At 38.2% G+C, this 20,100-nt stretch overlaps 1 protein-coding gene across 1 annotated transcript in view; it reads left to right on the top strand.

Moving 5' to 3' along the window:
- The first annotated feature begins 237 nt into the window (after positions 1–237).
- LOC124959625 (tripartite motif-containing protein 43-like) overlaps positions 238–20,100 on the top strand; it is a 30,088-nt gene continuing 10,225 nt past the window's right edge. The window contains 7 exon segments of the mRNA XM_047518008.1: positions 238–439; positions 442–647; positions 3,124–3,219; positions 3,826–4,056; positions 4,684–4,706; positions 6,296–6,393; positions 7,610–8,069. Coding sequence (XP_047373964.1) covers positions 238–439; positions 442–647; positions 3,124–3,219; positions 3,826–4,056; positions 4,684–4,706; positions 6,296–6,393; positions 7,610–8,069 — 1,316 coding nt within the window.

The raw sequence follows: 20,100 nt of genomic DNA, 5'->3' as shown, positions 1-20,100 counted from the left end.
ATAGGATGCTGATGACTAGGCAAGCAATAATGTTTTCTACAGATGTTGAGAGTTCTCTTTGTGCCTCAGTTTTCTGTTTGTGTCATGCAAATAAAGTCTAGTCTTCTCTAGACATAGGCTGATTATTGGGTCATAACTTGAATAAAATCATGCTTAGTTCTTTGTATTTCCAGGGTAGGAAAAATGAAATTATTTTGATTCTCTTCTCTTAAAAAACAGGGGAAAAAAGGAAAAAAAATGGACTCAGACATCCTGCAAGCCTTCCAGAGAGAACTCACCTGCTCCATCTGCCTGAACTACCTTGTAGACCCAGTTACCATGGGTTGTGGGCACAGCTTTTGTCATCCATGTCTCTGCCTTTTTTGGGAAGAAGCCCAAACTCCTGCTCATTGCCCTATGTGCAGGGAGCTATCACAGCAAAGAGACTTCAAGACCAATATTCATTGAAGAATCTGGTATCTATTGCCAGACAGGCCAGTTTCAAGCATTTCCTGAACTCTAAGGAGTACATGTGTGTTACCCATAAGGAGAGAAAAAAGATCTTCTGTGAAGAGGACAAGAACCTGCTCTGTTTGCTCTGCTCCAACTCTGAGGAGCACAGGGCTCACAGACACTGTCCCATTGAGGAGGCTGCTGAGGAATATAGGGTAAGTGATGCTTCAGAGGGCACTGAGGAAGCCAGAGGGCAGGATGACTAAGATTGTAAGGCAAAGAATGATCATGCTTTTACTGAGTGCCACATACAGCTATAGGTGCCAGGGATAAATCTTTGAATAAAATATGTGAGTGTACTGCCTTAATGAAACCTGGGAGAGTGATGAAGATAATTTATCATAAGTCATCATGACTTTATAATAAATTGATTATATGACATACTAGTCAGGGCACCTTTAAATTTTCATGATCATAAAGAGTTTCTTTTTTTGGTTCGCTTTTTTGTTTGTTGATTTTTTTTATTAAAATCTTTTTTTTTATTTTTACAGACTGCATTTTTTTTATTATTGTAAACAAATGGGATACATGTTGTTTCTCTATTTGTACATGGAGTCAAGGCATACCATTTGTGTAATCATACAGCCACTCTGGAAAGCAGTATGGAGATTCCTCAGAAAGCTTGGAATGGAACCACCATTTGACCCAGCTATCCCACTCCTTGGCCTATACCCAAAGGACTTAAAATCAGCATACTACAGAGATACAGCCACATCAATGTTCATTGCTGCTCAATTCACCATAGCCAGACTGCATTTTGATTCATTGTACAGAAATGGGGTACAACTTTTCATTTCTATGGTTGTACATGATGTAGATTCATAACATTCATGTAATCATACATATACATAGGGTAATACTGTCTGTTTCATTCTACTATCTTTCCTTTTCCCCACCCCCTCCCACACCATTTTCCTCTACACCATCCAAAATTCCTTCATTCTTCTCTTCCCACCAACGCCCCTTGTTATATATTGTCATACACTTATCAGAGAAAATATTCAGACTTTGGTTTTTTGGGCTTGGCCTGTTTTACTTAGCATGATGTTTTCCAACTTCTTCCATTTACTAGCAAATGCCATAATTTTATTCTTCTTTATGGCTGAGTAATATTCCATTGTGTAGATATATCACAATTTCTTTATCCATTCATCAATTGAAGGACATCTAAGTTGGTTCCACAATCTGGCTATTGTGAATTAGCTGCTATGAACACTGACGTGGCTACATCACTATAGTATGCTGATTTTAAGTTCTTTGGGTATAAACCAAGGAGTGAGATAGCTGGGTCAGATGGTGGGTCCATTCCAAGCTTTCTGAGGAATGTCCACACTGTTTTCCAGAGTGGCTGCACCAATTTGCAACTCCACCAGCAATGTATGAGTGTTTGTTTTTTCCCACATCCACGCCAACACTTATTATTGCTTGTGTTTTTGATAATAGCCATTCTCATTGGAGTTAGATGAAATCTTAGGGTGGTTATAATTTGCATTTCTCTAATTACTAAGGATGGTAAGCACTTTTTCATATATTTGTTTATCATCTGTATATCTTCTTCTGTGAAGTGTCTGCCCATTTCCTTAACCAATTTATTGACTGGGTTCTTTGTATTTTGGGTGTAAAGTTTTGTAAGTTCTTTACAAACTTTGGAGATGAGTAGTCTGTCTGAGGTATGTGTGGAAAAGATTTTCTTCCACTCTATAGGCTCTCTTTTCACATTATTCTCTCCTGTGCTGAGAAAAAACTTTTAGTTTGAATCTCTCCCATTTATTGATACTTGCTTTTACTTTTTATGCTAAGGGGGTCTTTTTAAGGAATTCTGGTCCTAAGTCAGCATGATGGAGATTCAGATCTACTTTTTCTTCTATTTGGTGAAGGGTCTCAGGCCTAATCCCTAGATCCTTGATCCATTTTGAGTTCAGTTTTGTACAGGATGAGAGATAGGGGTTTAATTTTATTTTACTGCATGTGGATTTCCAGTTTTGCCAGCACCATTTGTTGAAGAGGCTATCTTTTATCCATTGTAAGTTTTTGGCAAAAAAAATAGTTTCTAAACTAACAAAACTAAATGTTCTTCTGAACTTTCGGGGGCACACCTGCAATCCTAGCTACTTATGAGTCTGAGACAGGAGGATAGTCAGTTGGAGGATGACTTGGGAAATTTAGAACCTGTCTATAAAAGAATAATAATAACTTTAAAAAAGGACTGAAAGTAACTGAGTGGTACAGCACTTTCCTAGCATGCAGGAGTCTCTGGATTCATTTGCTAGCAAGGTGGGTAGGGGAGTAATACTACAAATTCAAAAGGCTTCCATATAGGATACAGTGCATTGGAACTCACAAAGCAGTAGTCTCAGTAGATCCAAATTCTGAAGCAAATTGCTAAACTAAGAAATAATTATGCTCATGTATTTGCCAATTTCCCTAGAAAACTGGTTTTAGTACATTGTGCAATTCCATAGTCTGAATCTCGTAAAATTGATAATTACACATACCAAGTATGGAAACACCATCTTCTGTTCTCCCTAAAACATTTTTTTTAATCTAACATCAGTTGAAATTCTCCATCATTCCAGGTCTGAAACCATAAACTACTCACTTATTTAGTGCTCAAACTTTGTTCTTTTACAGGAGAAGTTTGTAAAACAAATGAGATCTTTTTGGAAAAAGATGAAAGAAAACCAGAGAAATCTAAAAATGGAGAACAGAAAAATTAACCAATGGGTTGTAAGTATGAGAGTCTATTTCCCTGAGAATCAACTTAAGACAGGAAAGGTAGAAATTTATCAATTCATTGTGTGAGCTGAAATCATCACAGGATTTTATCAAGATCTTTTTGATGGCTTCTACTTGTGGGGGTACAATGCAACACCTCTGCTCAGGGAGAATGGTTGGACTCCAGAGGTGGGAGGTTTGATGTTATCCACCTCTTTAATAACAGAAATCACAGTGTTACATACAATTATTTATGAATTATTCATAAATTCTAATGGATAGTATGTAAACTTTCACATTTAAGTAGATATATGCATATATGAATTACCATTGAAAAACTTTATTTGCAGATGTTTCAGAAACTCATGGAGTAGATGAGTTTGAGGGAGGACAGATATGGCTCTTAATATAAGTTAATAAGTTTATAAGTTAATAAGAAGTGAAAAATAAATGAAGGAAAGAAAAGAATGAATTAATGGTTTATGGGAAGCAGAAGGACATGAATTTAGGCATGTAACTTATAAGTATGTGACATGCATCAAAACACATAGATGATGTTAAAGTGGAGGAGAATAAAGTAGAGCTGTTATTTGATCTAAGATATCCTTGTCCCTGCAGTGGTATGTGCATTTGCACAGAGAGGCTACCAAGGCAGCTTATCGAATGGTGCATCCAGGTGTCCATGAGGAAGAAAAAGAACATTTGGAGACACTTATAAAGGAACGCAAAATGACTGTACAGCAACTTAATAAAAGCAAAGCTAAAATGCTTAAGAAGAGGAAGCAGCTAAAGAAAGGCTATAAGGAGCTAATGAAAACGTGCCATAAACCAGATGTGGAGTTACTCCAGGTAAGGACTGAGGACATGATTGACAATATTTTGAGTCTTGACCACATTATTTGATACCAAAGATATATTTATTTGTATCCTGCATTTTTTGGTGGGATCTTCCTCATTTGCAAATAATAGACACAGTGTAACTTCTATGTTCATGCAGCAAGCAAACATTATTAAATTGTGATGGTAGGTCCCTCAGGATATGTTTCCTTCTAAAATTATCCTTTTGAAGGTTTCTTCATTAAAAAACAGAAACCATTTATTCATGAACATTCTGTTTTTGTCTCCAGTTGAGCAACATGAAGAAATTTGGAAATAGCTAACATTTCTTACAATTTTTTTGACTTGAATGTCCTTAGTTCAAATTGCCCTTAGCACATGGTCCTTTATGGAGAATTCCTGCAGAACACCCCTTTGCAGACAGCTGCTGATTTGCAGCAATGCACAGTCACTGTCAGGGTTCTGAATGTAGAAAGAATTTAGATTCTGCCTGTTTTACCTTTTGGTAGAAAGTTAATTTACATGGAGGGTTGGTGTAGTGGTTGTATTCTTAACTTTCTCAAATACATAAGCTGGATGAGAAGAAGAGCTAATTCTGATGGAGTTTATGCTTTTCTCTCTTTTGGTTTTTCTTTACAGGATTTAGAAGAAACATTGGCAATGTAAGTTTTGCTTTCACTGAAAACTGGGGAGACATGAAGGCTGTGAATACCAAGATGTTTCTAACAACGAAGGGAGTACTTACTAGGATCTTGTACCTTTTCTCTATGTGTTTGTATTTTACTGAGTATGATTTCTTTTTACTTTTTATCAAAACTTATCTTTTCCCTCCCTGTTGCTGAGGGGCATATTCATTGCTGAACTGAAGCGGAGGTTTCTAAAGACACCTTTGATTTTAGATTTCAAGTCAAATATATGAGGTCCATAGAATAGGTATACCCAAATGATAGGTGAGAGAAATAGGTAAAGAAAAACATAAGGAAGATTCCTTCAGAGCAGAACAATCCTGAGGTGGGCACCATGAAGCATGCCTGTAATCCCAGTGACTCAGGAGGCTGAGGCAGGAGAATTGCAAGTTCAAAATCAGTCTCAGCAAACTTACTGGGACCCTGTGTCAGTAAAAAACAAAAATGACTGGATGTACTCAGCACCCTAGGGTTCAATCCTGGATACCAAGAAAAAGAAATTCTGGAATGATCCTACCACCCCATGATTATGTAGTTACACTAATTGTCAATGTTTGGTCATCTTTTAAGTGATACAGATCCCTTAAGCATTATAAGCACTTTTAGGGGAAAGAAACTTGTACATTAACACACCTTGAAATTGTCCTTTCCTTTGTCTCAGTTAAAAATGTTTGGAGAAATTTACAGAGTCAGCCATGATATCCATGATCACTTTGCCACTCTTAAGTTTTTCTTTTAGATTCATTATAGCATTTAGCTGAGCAAGCTGAGAAGTGTTTGTGTCTGCATTTATAAGTGTTCACATCTGCCATTTTAATCTTTTACCCTGTGCTTTATGTCCTCTACTTGAGCATGTCAAGAAATATATGCCATCTTTCCATCTTAAAATATGATCCTTAATTAAGCATGCTCAGAAAAGTACATATTTTGGTTGGACACAGCAGTGCAGGCCTGTAATCCCATCAATTTGGGAGGCTGAGACTGCAACTCAGAAGGATGACAAGTTTGAGGCCAGCCTCAGCAACTTATGAGACCCTGTCTCAAAATATAAAGGGTTGTACATAGTAAAGTGCCCCTGGGTTCAATTCAGAGTACCAAAGAGAGAGAGAGAAAGGGAGAGAACTGAGAAATGTACTTCTTTTCCTTCTTTTTTATTCATGGGGATTGAAAGCAGGGCCTAATCCATTCCAGACCATTTCACTGAGCAACATCCCCAGTCCAGAAATATATACCCTAATACAATAGCCCCAAAGAGACTGCATTTACACTCAGCAGAATAAAGTCTCCAAGCTTGTTTTCTTTGGAGGGGGCATTGCTTTTCAGACAACTACCATACTTTCCTTATTCCCTATCAGTTATAAATAGTTCTCCATTCTGTTATATTCTGGTGTGCTCCTTGACCTCACTGTCAACAAAATGCAAACCCTTTTCCTTAGGTTTCATAAGAATATGATTTTGAAGAAGAATTTTCAATTGAGTAATTATGTCTTTCTTTTAGCACTGTCTGAAACCAGCATTACAAAGTCTTGGTTCCAGAAAGATCAGTTTAATTTTTTTCTTTGCAGGTGTGAGTTAGTGGTGCTGCACATGCCTCAGCCTGTGAGGCCACAGCTCAATGCTCAACCCATCACTGGACTGGTAGACAGACTTAAACACTTCCAAGGTGAGTGTCAGTCTGTTTGAGGGACAAGTGTACTGTGCCCTTCAATGATAGTTTTCTATGGGTAATCATTCCCTCTTTATTGATCTTGCACCTAGTGAAAGGGAACAGCCTGCAACTAAGAATGTAAACCATACTTAGTGATATACATACCTCTGATATTATGGAACAATGTAAAGGAAAAAAACATAAATGAAAGCTGGTGTAATTTCAAAAACCCTGTCATGAAACTGATAAGTAGGAAAAGGAAACAAAAAGACTCACTAAACCCCAGAAACATTATCAAATATAAATAGCAGATGTTCACTGAGTCATACTAATGGACTCATGTCAAGGCATTCCAATTTCAAGTGCAATTATTTATGGTGATGGATTTATCGATTTTATATGTAAAAATACTTTCCTTTAATGTTTCCCAGTAGCTGAATTTGTAATGCATTACACTTGATATATAAACACATTGCAAACATACAATATCAAATGCATAGAACAAATTGTGAACAGTAATAAGTCAGTCGATGAGTCAATATATGGAACTCCATGGTAGACCTAAACCTTACAGGTTAGTTTATCAGAAAAAGACTGGGGCTTAGATGGATCCAAGTGTAAAAGGCAAAAAATGCTTAGTGGGAAACCAATTCTCTTATATTTACATTTTCTTAAACATAAACTTGGTTTCTTAACGAGAACATCGTAATATTCCTGACACAAATGATAACATTTATTTTGGTCTTATTTGTTTCTTCTTTCCTTAGGAAACAGTAATGAAGTTTAGTTCTGTTGCTATGGACTTGAGAATACTCAGATCTCTAGATTTTCAGGTGTCATGAAAAGTAACCCGCAGAAATAAGCTTTGGGTTGGGGTTGTGGCTCAGTGGTAGAGCGCTTGCCTAGCATGCGTGAGGCACTGGGTTCAATTCTCAGCACCACATATATAAATAGATGAATAAAATAACAGTGTATCAACATCTAAAAAATATTAAAAAAAAAAGAAATAAGCTTTATACTGCTTGAACTTCTAGAAATATTTCCCCCTGTAGTTAGTAAATGTTCAGACTTACTGGTAGCCCTTGTATCTGATACTGTTCTAGCCAGAGTTGTTCCACTAATCCTTGCTTTTTTTTTTTTTTTTGATAAATCTCTGAATAGACTCTCTCATTGTATTAATTGAAAAGAAAAAAAGACTTATTTTGTCTGAAATATTATCTTCTTTTCACAGTGAACTTTTCCTTCCATAATGAAGTAAACGGTCACAATACCATGCTGTTTGATGATGTGAGAAGTCTGATATTTGAACAAGACAATGAAGATGAATCTTTGAATTCTAACAGATCAAAGTATTGTGCCGCATGGGGAGATCAGGGCTTCTCCTCTGGGAAACATTACTGGGAGGTGGATGTGAGTGACTCCTGGGACTGGGCTATAGGAGTCTGTAGGGAATGTGTGGTAAGGACGAATCACACCGTGATGGAATTTCAGGACATGTTTCTCCTTTTATGTGTGAAGGAGGATAAACATTTCAATCTCTTGACTATCTCCCCAATATTTTCTCTGTATATACAGAGACCTCTGGGCTCTGTTGGTGTTTTCCTTGATTTCCAAAGTGAAAGCATGAGTTTTTTGAATGTTGCCAAGAGTTCCCTTATATGGCGATCCCCTGCTGGGTCCCTGAATTTCCTGTCAGGCCATTTATTTTCCACAGGCAACACATAATTAGGGATAATTGAGGAACCTGACTTCTCTGTGTGGGGACTCCATATTTAAGGAACTCCTCAGTTGAAGCAAAGCATTAATACTGTAGCTGTCTTTTTCCCCTATCTTAATGTAACCTCATTTTATTAAATATGAAATAGGATACAATGTAAATTGTGTTTGTTCGATTTTTCTTTAATAAAAATCATCTTTAGTGACCCATTATCTATAATAGGCTGTGGTTTCAGTGTTTTCTGATTTCTATGTGATTACGAAAACATGGGTTCATGATTCCAAATCAAGATCTAATGCAGGAACACAAGAATTTGCACATCTGGACAGATCTGGCTATCTATAATGCACCCATCAGTTTGAATTGTCCCTCTTGATTTACTAAGTCCTACAAATCAGTTCCCCTAAGAGGGGGAAATGTATAAGTGTGTGGGTGTGTGTGTGTGTGTGGGTGTTGCAATCATATTGGGCACACAAAATTTTTTGTTGATTTAAGGAGCTGGAACTGTAACTCAGTAGTAGAACATTTATCTGGTTTTTAGGGTTTGATTTCTAGCAGGTGTGAGGATGTTGGGGGATTAAAAATTTATGGGGCATGAGACAGGAGATGGGAGCATAGAAAAATAGAATACAGACTTGTCCTCCCTACTGATTTTTCCATCTCATCATATAATACTCCATTGATTTTTAATTGTTTTCATGTCAATTGTTTTCATCAATGTATTTCTTCCATCAAATGTTCTTCTTAAATGTATTATAGAAATCAAAAAATGTCTGTTAATAAAAAATTTAAATATAAACTTGGTAGACATTGCTGTCCACCATACCTGGGAATGAGAAGGTTCACTACACAGACTTGAAGTTACTTACATTCACTTTGCCACAGTTTTATTACATATCAGTACTGGTAAAAAGACTTATGACATTTCCATTTATTGAACATTTATTGTGTGGCTTACATATAAATGTATCCTGTGTGATTTAAATATAAAAACACTTATACTGCTGAGTTTAGTGGAGCAAACCTGTAATCCCAGCGACTTCAGAGGCTGAGGTAATAAGGTTGCTAGTTCAAGACCAGCTTTATCAATTTAGTGAGATCCTAAGAAAATAATCAAGACCCTGTCTCAAAAGTAAATAAGGGGGCTGGGGATATAGCTCAGTTGGTAGAGTGCTTGCCTTGCAAGCACAAAGCCCTGGGTTCAATTGCCAGCACTGAAAAAAAAAAAAGTAAATAAGGATTTGGGGTGTAGCTCTATAGTAAAGTGCCCTTGATTAATGACCAGTACCAAACAAAACAAAAAATAAAATCACTTATACTGCAATAATTATGAAGAGGAAGCTGAGCCAGGAGGAATTTGAGAGACTTGAAGGAAGGTGATGGTCTCCAAATAAGCTTTAACTTCGGATTCACTGTGTTTCCTCTCATGTGAGTCAGCTCAAGTGATAGACCAACATTCATTCCCATGACAGCTAGGTGAGATAATACAATGTAAGTAGTTTACCCTAGTACCTAAGAGAGTATACAAAATAAATATTGGCTGCAAATATTAAAATATAATATAAATGATTCACTAATTTAGCTATTTAAAATTTTTAATTATTTTTTTAGTTGTTGATTGACCTTTATTTATTTACTTATATGTGGTGCTGAGAATGGAACCCATTGCCTCAACCACTACCATTACCACTGAGTCACAATCCACCCCACTTTAGTTTTCTTGATATGCATTTTATTCACTCCTTCCTATCATTGGCTAATCTGCAACTTCAAGGGCTACCAGCAAGCCCAGTCTACCTTCTTTATTTTCACTGCATGAAGTTGCAGCCTATTCTACTGATAAGATAGAATTTATGCAGTTTCTTACATTCATATTCATACTCATGTATTCTTCAACTTGACAGTAGTTTCATTACTGCATTTCAATTATATGCAATAAAAGCAACTTAAAGTTAGTTTATATTTTTCATATAGAGTACATATTATGAAAATACTGCTTTAACCTTAACATAAATTGTTATGACCTACATGTACAGAATCTTTAGTATTCTCTTCTCACATTAGAACAAAAGTGTAGTGTAATCACATATTATGCTAGCTTGAGGAAAGTTTCCAAAGTGTAGCAAACATAACAGGACAGAAAAATATCAGAGGACAATGTTAAGGAAAGGCAAGAGGGATTTCCAGATTCAGAGGTTAAGGATGGTACCTTATTTTGAAACTTCAGATCATTATCTTATTTTGTGCCATAAAGTTGATTTTGAAATTTCTGTAGGGACAAAAATATGTACCAGTGGAATATGAAGATGTCTAGTGACAAGGAAACATAAAATTTGACTTAGAATGATGGAGACAATCAAGAATTCAAGTGACAAATTATTACGTCACTTACTAAGCCTAAGGTGATATAAATCTCCTTTATTGTGGCAAACAAAAAATACTTCTACATTTTAAAGACTAATACAAATGAAAGAGAATACATATTTTTATAACATGTGAGATATTTATATCTACTTAATAAATAAAGAAAACATCTATCCTGGGGGTATATCCATGAGACAAATAATGATTTCTGAAGAAATTGTAGCGTTTGTAATATGCTCAATTCCACCAAACTGAGGGTTATTCCCCCCCTCCCCTCTCTATCTCTCTCTTTCATATTGGTATTGGGAATTGAACTCAGGGGATACTTTACCCCTGCATCACATCCCCAACCCTTGGAATTTTATTTTAGGACATGGTCTCAAGTTGCTTGGGGCCTCACTAAGCTGCTGAGGCTGGCCTCAAACTGGTGCTTCTCCTGCTTCAGGCTTCAAAGCTCCTGGGATTATAGGTGGGAGCACATAGCCTGAGGGTTTGTTTCTCACAGACACTCAGTATAAGTTAAAACCTCTCATGGGATCTGTTAGGTCACAGGCCAAACTGCCTTCAGACAAAGGCCAATTTTAAAGGAACTGGAGAGCGTGTTCTCAAAGCTTTCTCCAAAGAGAGATGGTCAAAAGGAAGATTTTCAACAACTGGATTTTTACTGTGTATGCCAAAAAAGGCAATTTGTTGCCATGTACCATCCAGTAGGAAAGCTGAAGAATATCCTGAGCAAGGGGGCTGACTTGGGAAATGGCTTGTTTTCCACAGCATGTCTGTTTCCATCCTATGGGTTCAAACTTATCCTTATGGCACATCAAGCTGCAAGATATTTCTGGGTATGCTGGATACACAATGATGGGGACTTTATTTATTTAGAAGAAAAAATTAAATGACAGGTCCAAGAGAATACTGAAGAGTTCACGTTCAGTGCAAGTGAGGTAATTTTTTTTTCCCTCTCTTTCTGTTTTATTTCAGGCATTGAACCGAGGAGCTCTTAACCACTGGACCACAATCCCACTCCTTTTTATTTTTTATTTTGAGATGGGACATCACGAAGTTGCTGAGGGTCTTAGTACTTTGCTGAGGCTGCTTTGAACTTGTTATCCTCTTGCCTCAGTCTCTAGAGTGGCTGGGATTATAGCTGTGTGTCACTGTGCCCAGCTGAGAGTAATGTAATTTTAATCAGTGATACATGGATACCTTCAGTGTCAGCCAGGAGTGAATTACATGCCAGAGTGAGTAAACTCTGCTTTTCAACCATGTTGATTTGCTGAGTGTTTCCTTAGTTATTGCCTGGCTAAGTGAGGGTCATATGGCAAGGAGAAGCGTACTTGACTTTGATCTCTCAAATGAATGACTAAAACAGAAAAAATTTTCCAAATTTTGAAAATACTTATCAAAAATGTTCCTTTATTCTTATTGTTTGTACCAACTAGATTCCATTGTTGGCCCTCTCTCCTCCTCCTCCCATCCATTTTATGCAATTCCTTATTAGCGAAATGTTTTAGAAAACTTTTCCCTCACTGTAACCAAATATCTCACAAGAACTACTTAGAGGAGGAAAAGTTTATTTGAGACTCACAATTTGGTTTCAGAGGTCTCAATGAATAGATGACTAACTCTATTGCTCTAGGCTAGGAGTGAGGCAGCACATTGTGGAGGATGGTCCCAGCAGAGGGAAGTTGCTCCCATCGTGGGGGCCAAGAAACCTCAACACTAAGAGAGGATGTTTATTACTAGCGCTTCTTTTTTCTGGTGGTGTGGGTAGGTGCTCAGGACTGAACTCAGGAGCCTTTACAACTGAGCTGCATCCCTAGTTCTTTATTATTTTAATTTTTTTAAAATTTTGAGACAGTGGAGGGGTTGGGACAGTGGTCTTGTTAAGGTGTCCAGGTTGGACTTGAACTTGCCTTTCTCTGCCTCAGTCTTCCAGGTAATTGGGATTATAGGCACGCACCATTGTGCCCAGCAATCACCAGCTTTTTTTGACTAGTTTATATCTAAGTGAGCTTAGATTATGTAATTTCACCCTCCAGTCAAGCACTCCTTTCCATTCCCCCTAACATTCCTGAGGGCTTTCTGTGATGGGTCAACAGATCTGGCTCCATGAGAATGTTATAGGCCAGAATCTAAGGGAAATGACTAAACAGACTCCATTTTGCTCTGAGACTCCATGTTATATAGGAAATAAGTTTCTCCCATGGGAACACCCCGCCTCTGTGTCCATCATCAGTTACTTAGCGTGACATGTTTAATAATATACAATGGCAACTGCTATGTAGTAACCAATGTACCATGTAAATGGTAATTGTGTGGATATTAGCAACCATTCTTCAGTTTGTACCTAGGTAAGGTTCAGTTTGACCCACTTCCCCCTCTGTCGATGATTTCATGATGTTAGTTTGTAATTTTGAATCATAGCAACAGACACTTATGATTGATGTGATTTTTGGTATAAGAACCCCTACAACCCTGTGGTCGGGGCTGTTCTCCCAATAGCCATTTTTGGAGCACTGTGTGAGGCAGTTAGCCGGCCGGCTTAATAAAGACTCTTAAATTTAGACTTCTCAGTGGTGATCGGTCTGTTCTTAAGTTGTGCCCCATAACACTTTCTAGTGACACTATCATTTAAATAAAGAACAGCACCTGCACCCTAAATATCATTTGTCAATGCTAATATTTTTCCTGTTTTTTATTTATTTATTTATTTATTTATTTATTTATTGTAAACAAATGGGATACATGTTGTTTCTCTGTTTGTACATGGCGTAAAGGCATACCATTTGTGTAATCATACATGTACATAGGGTAATGTTTGATTCATTCCGTTATTTTATCCCTTCCCCCCCACCTCTCCCACCCCTCTTTTCCCTCTATACAGTCCTTCCTTCCTCCATTCTTGCCCCACTCCCTAACCCTAACTCTAACCCTAACACTAACCCCTCCCACCCCCCATTATGTGTATCATCCACTTATTAGCGATATCATTTGTCTTTTGGTTTCTTGAGATTGGCTTATCTCACTTAGCATGATATTCTCCAATTTCATCCATTTGTCTGCAAATCCATAACTTTATCATTCTTTATGGCTGAGTAATATTCCATTGTATATATATACCACAGTTTCTTTATCCATTCATCAATTGAAGGACATCTAGGTTGGTTCCACAATCTGGCTATTGTGAACTGAGCAGCTATGAACATTGATGTGGCTGTATCTCTGTAATATGCTGATTTTAAGTCCTTTGGGTATAGGCCAAGAAGTGGGATAGCTGGGTCAACTGGTGGTTCCATTCCAAGTTTTCTAAGGAATCTCCACACTGCTTTCCAGAGTGGCTGCACTAGTTTGCAGCCCCACCAGCAATGTATGAGTGTACCTTTTTCCCCACATCCTCGCCAACACCTGTTGTTGCTTGTATTCTTGATAATCGCCATTCTAATTGGGGTGAGATGGAATCTTAGGATGGTTTTGATTTGCATTTCTCTTATTACTAGAGATGTTGAACATTTTTCCATATGTTTGTTGATTGCTTGTAGACCTCCTTCTATGAAGTGTCTATTCAATTCCTTAGCCCATTTGTCGATTGGATTATTTGCATTCTTGGTGTAGAGTTTTTTGAGTTCTTTATAGATTCTGAAGATTAGTGCTCTATCTGAAGTATGATTAGAAAAGATTTTCTCCTACTCTGTAGGCTCTTTCTTCGCATTGCTGATAGTTTCCTTTGCTGAGAGAAAGCTTTTTAGTTTGAATCTATCCCAGTTATTGATTCTTGCTTTTATTTCTTGTGCTATGGGAGTCCTGTTGAGGAATTCTGGTCCTAAGCCGACATATTGAAGCTCTGGACCTACTTTTTCTTCTATTAGATGCAAGGTCTCTGGTCTGATTCTGAGGGCCTTATTCCATTTTGAGTTTAGTTTCAAACATGGTGAGAGTTATGGGGTTAGTTTCATTCTGTTGCATATGGATTTCCAATTCTCCCAGCACCATTTGTTGAAGAGGCTATCTTTTCTCCATTGCATATTTTTGGCCCCTTTTTCTAGTATGAGAAAATTGTATTTATTTGGGTTTGTGTCTGTGTCCACTATTCTGGACCATTGATCAACCTTTCTATTTTGGTACCAATACCATGCCGTTTTTGTTACTATTGCTGTGTAGTAGAGTTGAAGATCTGGTATTGCGATACCCCCTGCTTCACTCTTTCTGCCAAGAATTGCTTTAGCTATTCTGGGATTTTTATTCTTCCAGATGAATTTCATAATTGCTTGCTCTATTTCTGTAAGGTACATCATTGGGATTTTAATTGGAATTGCATTGAATCTGTATAGCACTTTTGGTAGTATGGCCATTTTGACAATATTAATTCTTCCTATCCAAGAACATGGGAGATCTTTCCATCTTCTGAGGTTTTCTTGAATTTCTTTCTTTAGTGTTCTGTAGTTCTCATTGTAGAGGTCTTTCACCTCTTTTGTGAGATTGATTCCCAAGTATTTTATTTTTTTCGAAGCTATTGTGAATGGGGTAGTTTTCCTAAATTCTCTTTCTGAAGATTCATCACTTATGTATAAAAATGCCTTAGATTTATGTGCATTGATCTTATATCCTGCTATGTGACTGAATTCACTTATGAGATCTAAAAGTTTTCTGGTGGAATTTCCTGGTTCCTCTAAGTATATAATCATATCATCAGCAAATAGGGAGAGTTTGGGTTCTTCTTTTCCTATTCGTATCCCTTTAATTTCTTTGGTTTGTCTAATTGCTCTGGCTAGAGTTTCAAGGATGATATTGAAAAGAAGTGGTGAAAGAGGGCATCCCTTCCTTGTTCCAGTTTTTAGGGGGAATGCTTTCAGTTTTTCACCATTTAGAATGATATTAGCCATGGGCTTAGCATAGATGGCCTTTACAATGTTAAGGAATGTTCCCACTATCTCTATTTTTTCTAGTGTTTTGAGCATGAAGGGATGCTGTATTTTATCCAATGCTTTTTCTGCATCTATTGAAATAATCATGTGATTCTTGACTTTAAGTCTATTGATATGGTGAATTACATTTATTGATTTCCTGATGTTGAACCAACCTTGCATCCCTGGGATGAAACTCACTTGATCATGGTGCACTATCTTTTTAATATGTTTTTGTATGCGATTTGCTAAAATTTTGTTGAGAATTTTTGCGTCGATGTTCATTAAGGATATTGGTCTAAAATTTTCTTTCCTCGATGTGTCTCTGTCTGGTTTAGGTAACAGGGTAATATTGGCTTCATAGAATGAGTTTGGGAGGGTTCCCTCCTCTTCTATTTCATGGAATACTTTGAGAAGTATTGGAATGAGCTCTTCTTTAAAGGTTTTGTAGAACTCGGCTGAGAACCCATCGGTCCTGGATTTTTCTTTGTTTGTAGGCTTTTGATGACTTCTTCTATTTCATTACTTGAAACTGGTCTATTTAAATTGTGCATGTCCTCCTCATTCAGTTTAGGCAATTCATATGTCTCTAGAAACCTGTTGATGTCTTCGAAATTTTCTATTTTGTTGGAGTATAGATTTTCAAAATAGCTTCTAATTATGTTTTGTATTTCAGTTGTGTCTGTTGTGATATTTCCTTGTTCATTCTGAATTTTAGCGATTTGGGTTTTCTCTCGTCTTCTCTTTGTTAGTGTGGCTAAAGGTTTATCAATTTTGTTTATTTTTTCGAAGAACCAACTATTTATTTTGTCAATTTTTTGTATTGTTTCTTTTGTTTCAATTTTGTTGATTTCAGCTCTGAGTTTAACTATTTCCTGTCTTCTACTACTTTTGGTGTTGGTCTGTTCTTCTTTTTCTAGGACTTTGAGCTGTAGTGTTAGGTCATTTACTTGTTGAGTTTTACTTCTTTTATTAAATGCTCTCCATGAAATAAATTTTCCTCTAAGTACTGCTTTCATAGTGTCCCAGAGATTTTGATATGATGTTTCTTTGTTCTCATTTACCTCGAAGAATTTTTTAATTATCTTCCTAATATCTTCTGTTATCCATTCATCATATAATAGCATATTGTTTAGTCTCCAGGTGTTCGAGTAGTTTCTGTTTTTTACTCTTTCATTTATTTATAACTTCAATCCATTATGATCTGATAGAATACAAGGTAGTGTTAGCTAATGCTAACATTAGCTTTGTGGCATAATATATGGTCTATTTTACAGAAGGATCCATGTGCTGCTGAGAAGAAAGTGTATTCGCTCTTGGTTGGATGGTATATTCTATAAATGTCTGTTAAGTCTAAATTATTGATTGTGTTAAGGAGATCTATGGTTTCTTGTTCAATTTTTGTTTGGAAGATCTGTCCAGTGGTGAGAGAGGCGTGTTAAAATCACCTAGTATTATTGTTACGGTCTATTTGGTTTCTAAAATTGAGAAGGATTTGTTTGACATACATGGATGAGCCACTGTTTGGGGCATAGATGTTTATGATTGTTATATCTTGCTGATTTATGCTTCCCTTAAGCAGTATGAAATGTCCTTCTTTATCCCTTCTGACTAACTTTGCCTTGAAGTCTACATTATCTGAAATGAGGATGGATACTCCAGCTTTTTTGCTGAGTCCATGTGCATGGTATGTTTTTCCCCATCCTTTCACCTTTAGTCTATGGGTATCTCTTTCTATGAGGTGAGTCTCTTGCAGGCAACATATTGTTGGATCTTTCTTTTTAATCCAATCTGCCAGTCTATGTCTTTTGATTGATGAATTCAGGCCATTAACATTCAGGGTTATTATTGAGATATGATTTGTATTCCTGGTCATTTGGTTCATTTTTAAATTTTATTTATTTATTTATTTATTTTTGACACAGCTTGGTTCCTCCTTTATTTGACAGTTCCTTTAGGATAATTCCCCCCTTTGCTGATTTGCTTCTTTGTTTTTTATCTCTTCCTCATGAAATATTTTGCCAAGAATGTTCTGTAATGCTGGCTTTCTTTTTGTATATTCTTTTAGCTTTTGTTTATCATGGAAGGATTTTATTTCATCGTCAAATTTGAAGGTAAGTTTTGCTGGGTATAAGACTCTTGGTTGGCATCCATTTTCTTTCAGAGCTTGAAAAATGTTGTTCCAGGCCCTTCTAGCTTTTAGGGTCTGGATTGAAAAATCTGCTGATATCCGAATTGGCTTTCCCCTGAATGTAATTTGGTTCTTTCCTCTCACAACCTTTAAAATTCTGTCTTTATTTTGTATGTTAGGTATTTTCATTATAATGTGCCTTGGTGTGGGTCTGTTGTAATTTTGTGTATTTGAAGTCCTATAAGCCTCTTGAACTTGATTTTCCATTTCATTCTTCAGATTTGGGAAATTTTCTGATATTATTTCATTGAATAGGTTGTGCATTCCTTTGGTTTGTTTCTCTAAACCTTCCTCAATCCCAATAATTCTCAAATTTGGCCTTTTCATGATATCCCATAGTTCTTGGAGATTCCATTCATGATTTCTTACCATCTTCTCTGTTTGTTCAGCTTTGTTTTCAAGGTGAAATATTTTGTCTTCAATATGTGAGGTTCTGTCTTCCAGGTTTTCTATCCTATTGGTTATGCTTTCTATGGAGTTCTTAATTTGGTTTATTGTTTCCTTCATTTCAAGGATTTCTGTTTTTTTTTTTTCAATATCTCTAACTCTTTATTGAAATGATCTTTTGCTTCCTGTATTTGCTCTTTTAACTGTCGATTGGTGCTATCATTTAATGCCTGCATTTGCTCTTTCATCTCATCATTCAATGCCTGCATTTGCTCTTTCATCTCATTGTTTGCTTCCCTGATCATTTTAATTATGTACATTCTGAACTCCCTTTCTGTCATTTCTTCTGCCATGCTGTCGTTGGATTTTATTGATGTAACATCTAGATTTGTTTGGGGCATTTTCTTCCCTTGTTTTCTCATATTGTTCAGGAATCAGTGGGTCATTAAGATATTGCAGATTTCCTCTATTGACTTACAATGTCCCTGAAGATTGCTAGTATATCCCCTCTTATCCTACAGTAGCCTGCAGTCTTGGAGGAAGTTGATAATGCGGTGCTCCACAAGGAAGCTGCCTCTCTAGGGTTGGTGACCCTCAGGTGGGGTATATTCCCTGATAGTGGGCAGAGGTGCCTCCATTTGTTGACCAATGGTCATCCAAAGGGGAACTAGGCTGCGGGCTGAGGCAAGGCCTCTTTGTGCCTGTGTCTCTGGTTTTACCGTCCTTGTGGGAAAACCTCACCAGGCAGGGAAGACTCACCCGGTGGGGAGGTCTTGCTGGTCAGTTCCCCTCCTAGAAGTTCCCCTCAATCTACAACTACCACCTGGGCTGGGCTGTCTTCCTCTCCAACATTCCCAGGGGCCCGGACCTACCTCCTGGGCCTGGGAGCCTCACCCTCCGCAGGCGAGTCTCCTTAGGCTGCCTCTCCTCAGAGAATCTGCCCACAGTCCTGGAAACTTTGCTCCGCCCCTAGGCGTGTCTCTGTGTGGCTCTTCCACCAAGAAGCCGCCTAGGTCCTGGTACCCTGCTCTGCACCTAATCGCCTGGCTATGCGGCCCCTCCTCTGAGCCGCCACCTGGAGCCCCGTACAATAGCTCCGAGACTCAGAGACCTGCCACACACCTCTTCCTCCGGACAGCCGCCTGGTGTTCTGAAGCAGTCACTAGGAGTCCAAGCAACTCACTTCGCGTCTCCTCCTCCCGCCAACCGCCCATAGCCCTAGGCAGTCACTCCAAGTCCAAGTGACCTGCCCTGTTCCTCCTCCTCAGGGTAGCCCCCCGGGTGTTCAGAAGCAGTGCTGGTAGACCAAGCGACACACCGTGCTCCTCCTCCAGGCAGGCCACCGGTGTTCAGGAGTGGTCGCTTTGAGTCCAAACAACTCACCACTCGCCTCCTCCTCTGGCAACTGCCTGTGGCTCTGATGAGTCACTCCTAGACCAAGTGACCCGCTGCACTTCTCCTCTTCTTCCGGGCAGCCCCCCAGTGTTCAGAAGCGTCGTTCTGAGTCCAAACAGCTCGCCATGCAGCTCCTCCTCTGGCAACTGCCTGTAGCTCTGATGCAGTCACTCCTAGACCAAGCGACCCACCACGTTCCTCCTCTTCCTCCAGGTAGCCCCCCGGTGTTCAGAAGCGATCACTCTGAGTCCAAACAGCTCACCACGCAGCTCCTCCTCAGGCGGCCGCCCGGAGCCCCAGTGGTTGCTCAGAGTCTAAGTGCTGTGCTGAACCGCCTCCTCTACGATGATCCCAGTTGTCCGTGTTTACCGCTCCAGCGGGGGGGGGAGGGGCGTCTCGCCGGGCAACTCTACTTCACAAAATTCCCTGCATTTCGGGGCTACTGCCCCATCCGGGACGCCTCCCCAACGGGAGAGACTCACCCGGCGGTTTTGAGTTGGTCCTAAGTCTCTCACTATCTCCTCTTTTGAATCCTGCGTTCTGGAGCAACATGAAATGCAGCCGCCCTCTAGGCTGACATCTTGAAAACCAATCTCCTATTTTTTAAATAAATTTCATAACTGATATTCTTATTTAACTTGCATTTACTTATACAAATAGGCAAAATTAGGTAATATGGACATTTATATTATGTCTTTGATTTTGGAAGAGGAGAAATTTATGTATCTCTTTGGTAAATTATTAAAAGATTTTTAAGGTATATATGG

This window comes from Sciurus carolinensis, chromosome 11 (assembly GCF_902686445.1).
Source record: "Sciurus carolinensis chromosome 11, mSciCar1.2, whole genome shotgun sequence".
Taxonomy (NCBI): Eukaryota; Metazoa; Chordata; class Mammalia; order Rodentia; family Sciuridae; genus Sciurus; species Sciurus carolinensis.
The sequence above is the reverse complement of the archived record's forward strand: the minus strand, read 5'-3'. Positions and strand labels throughout refer to the sequence as shown.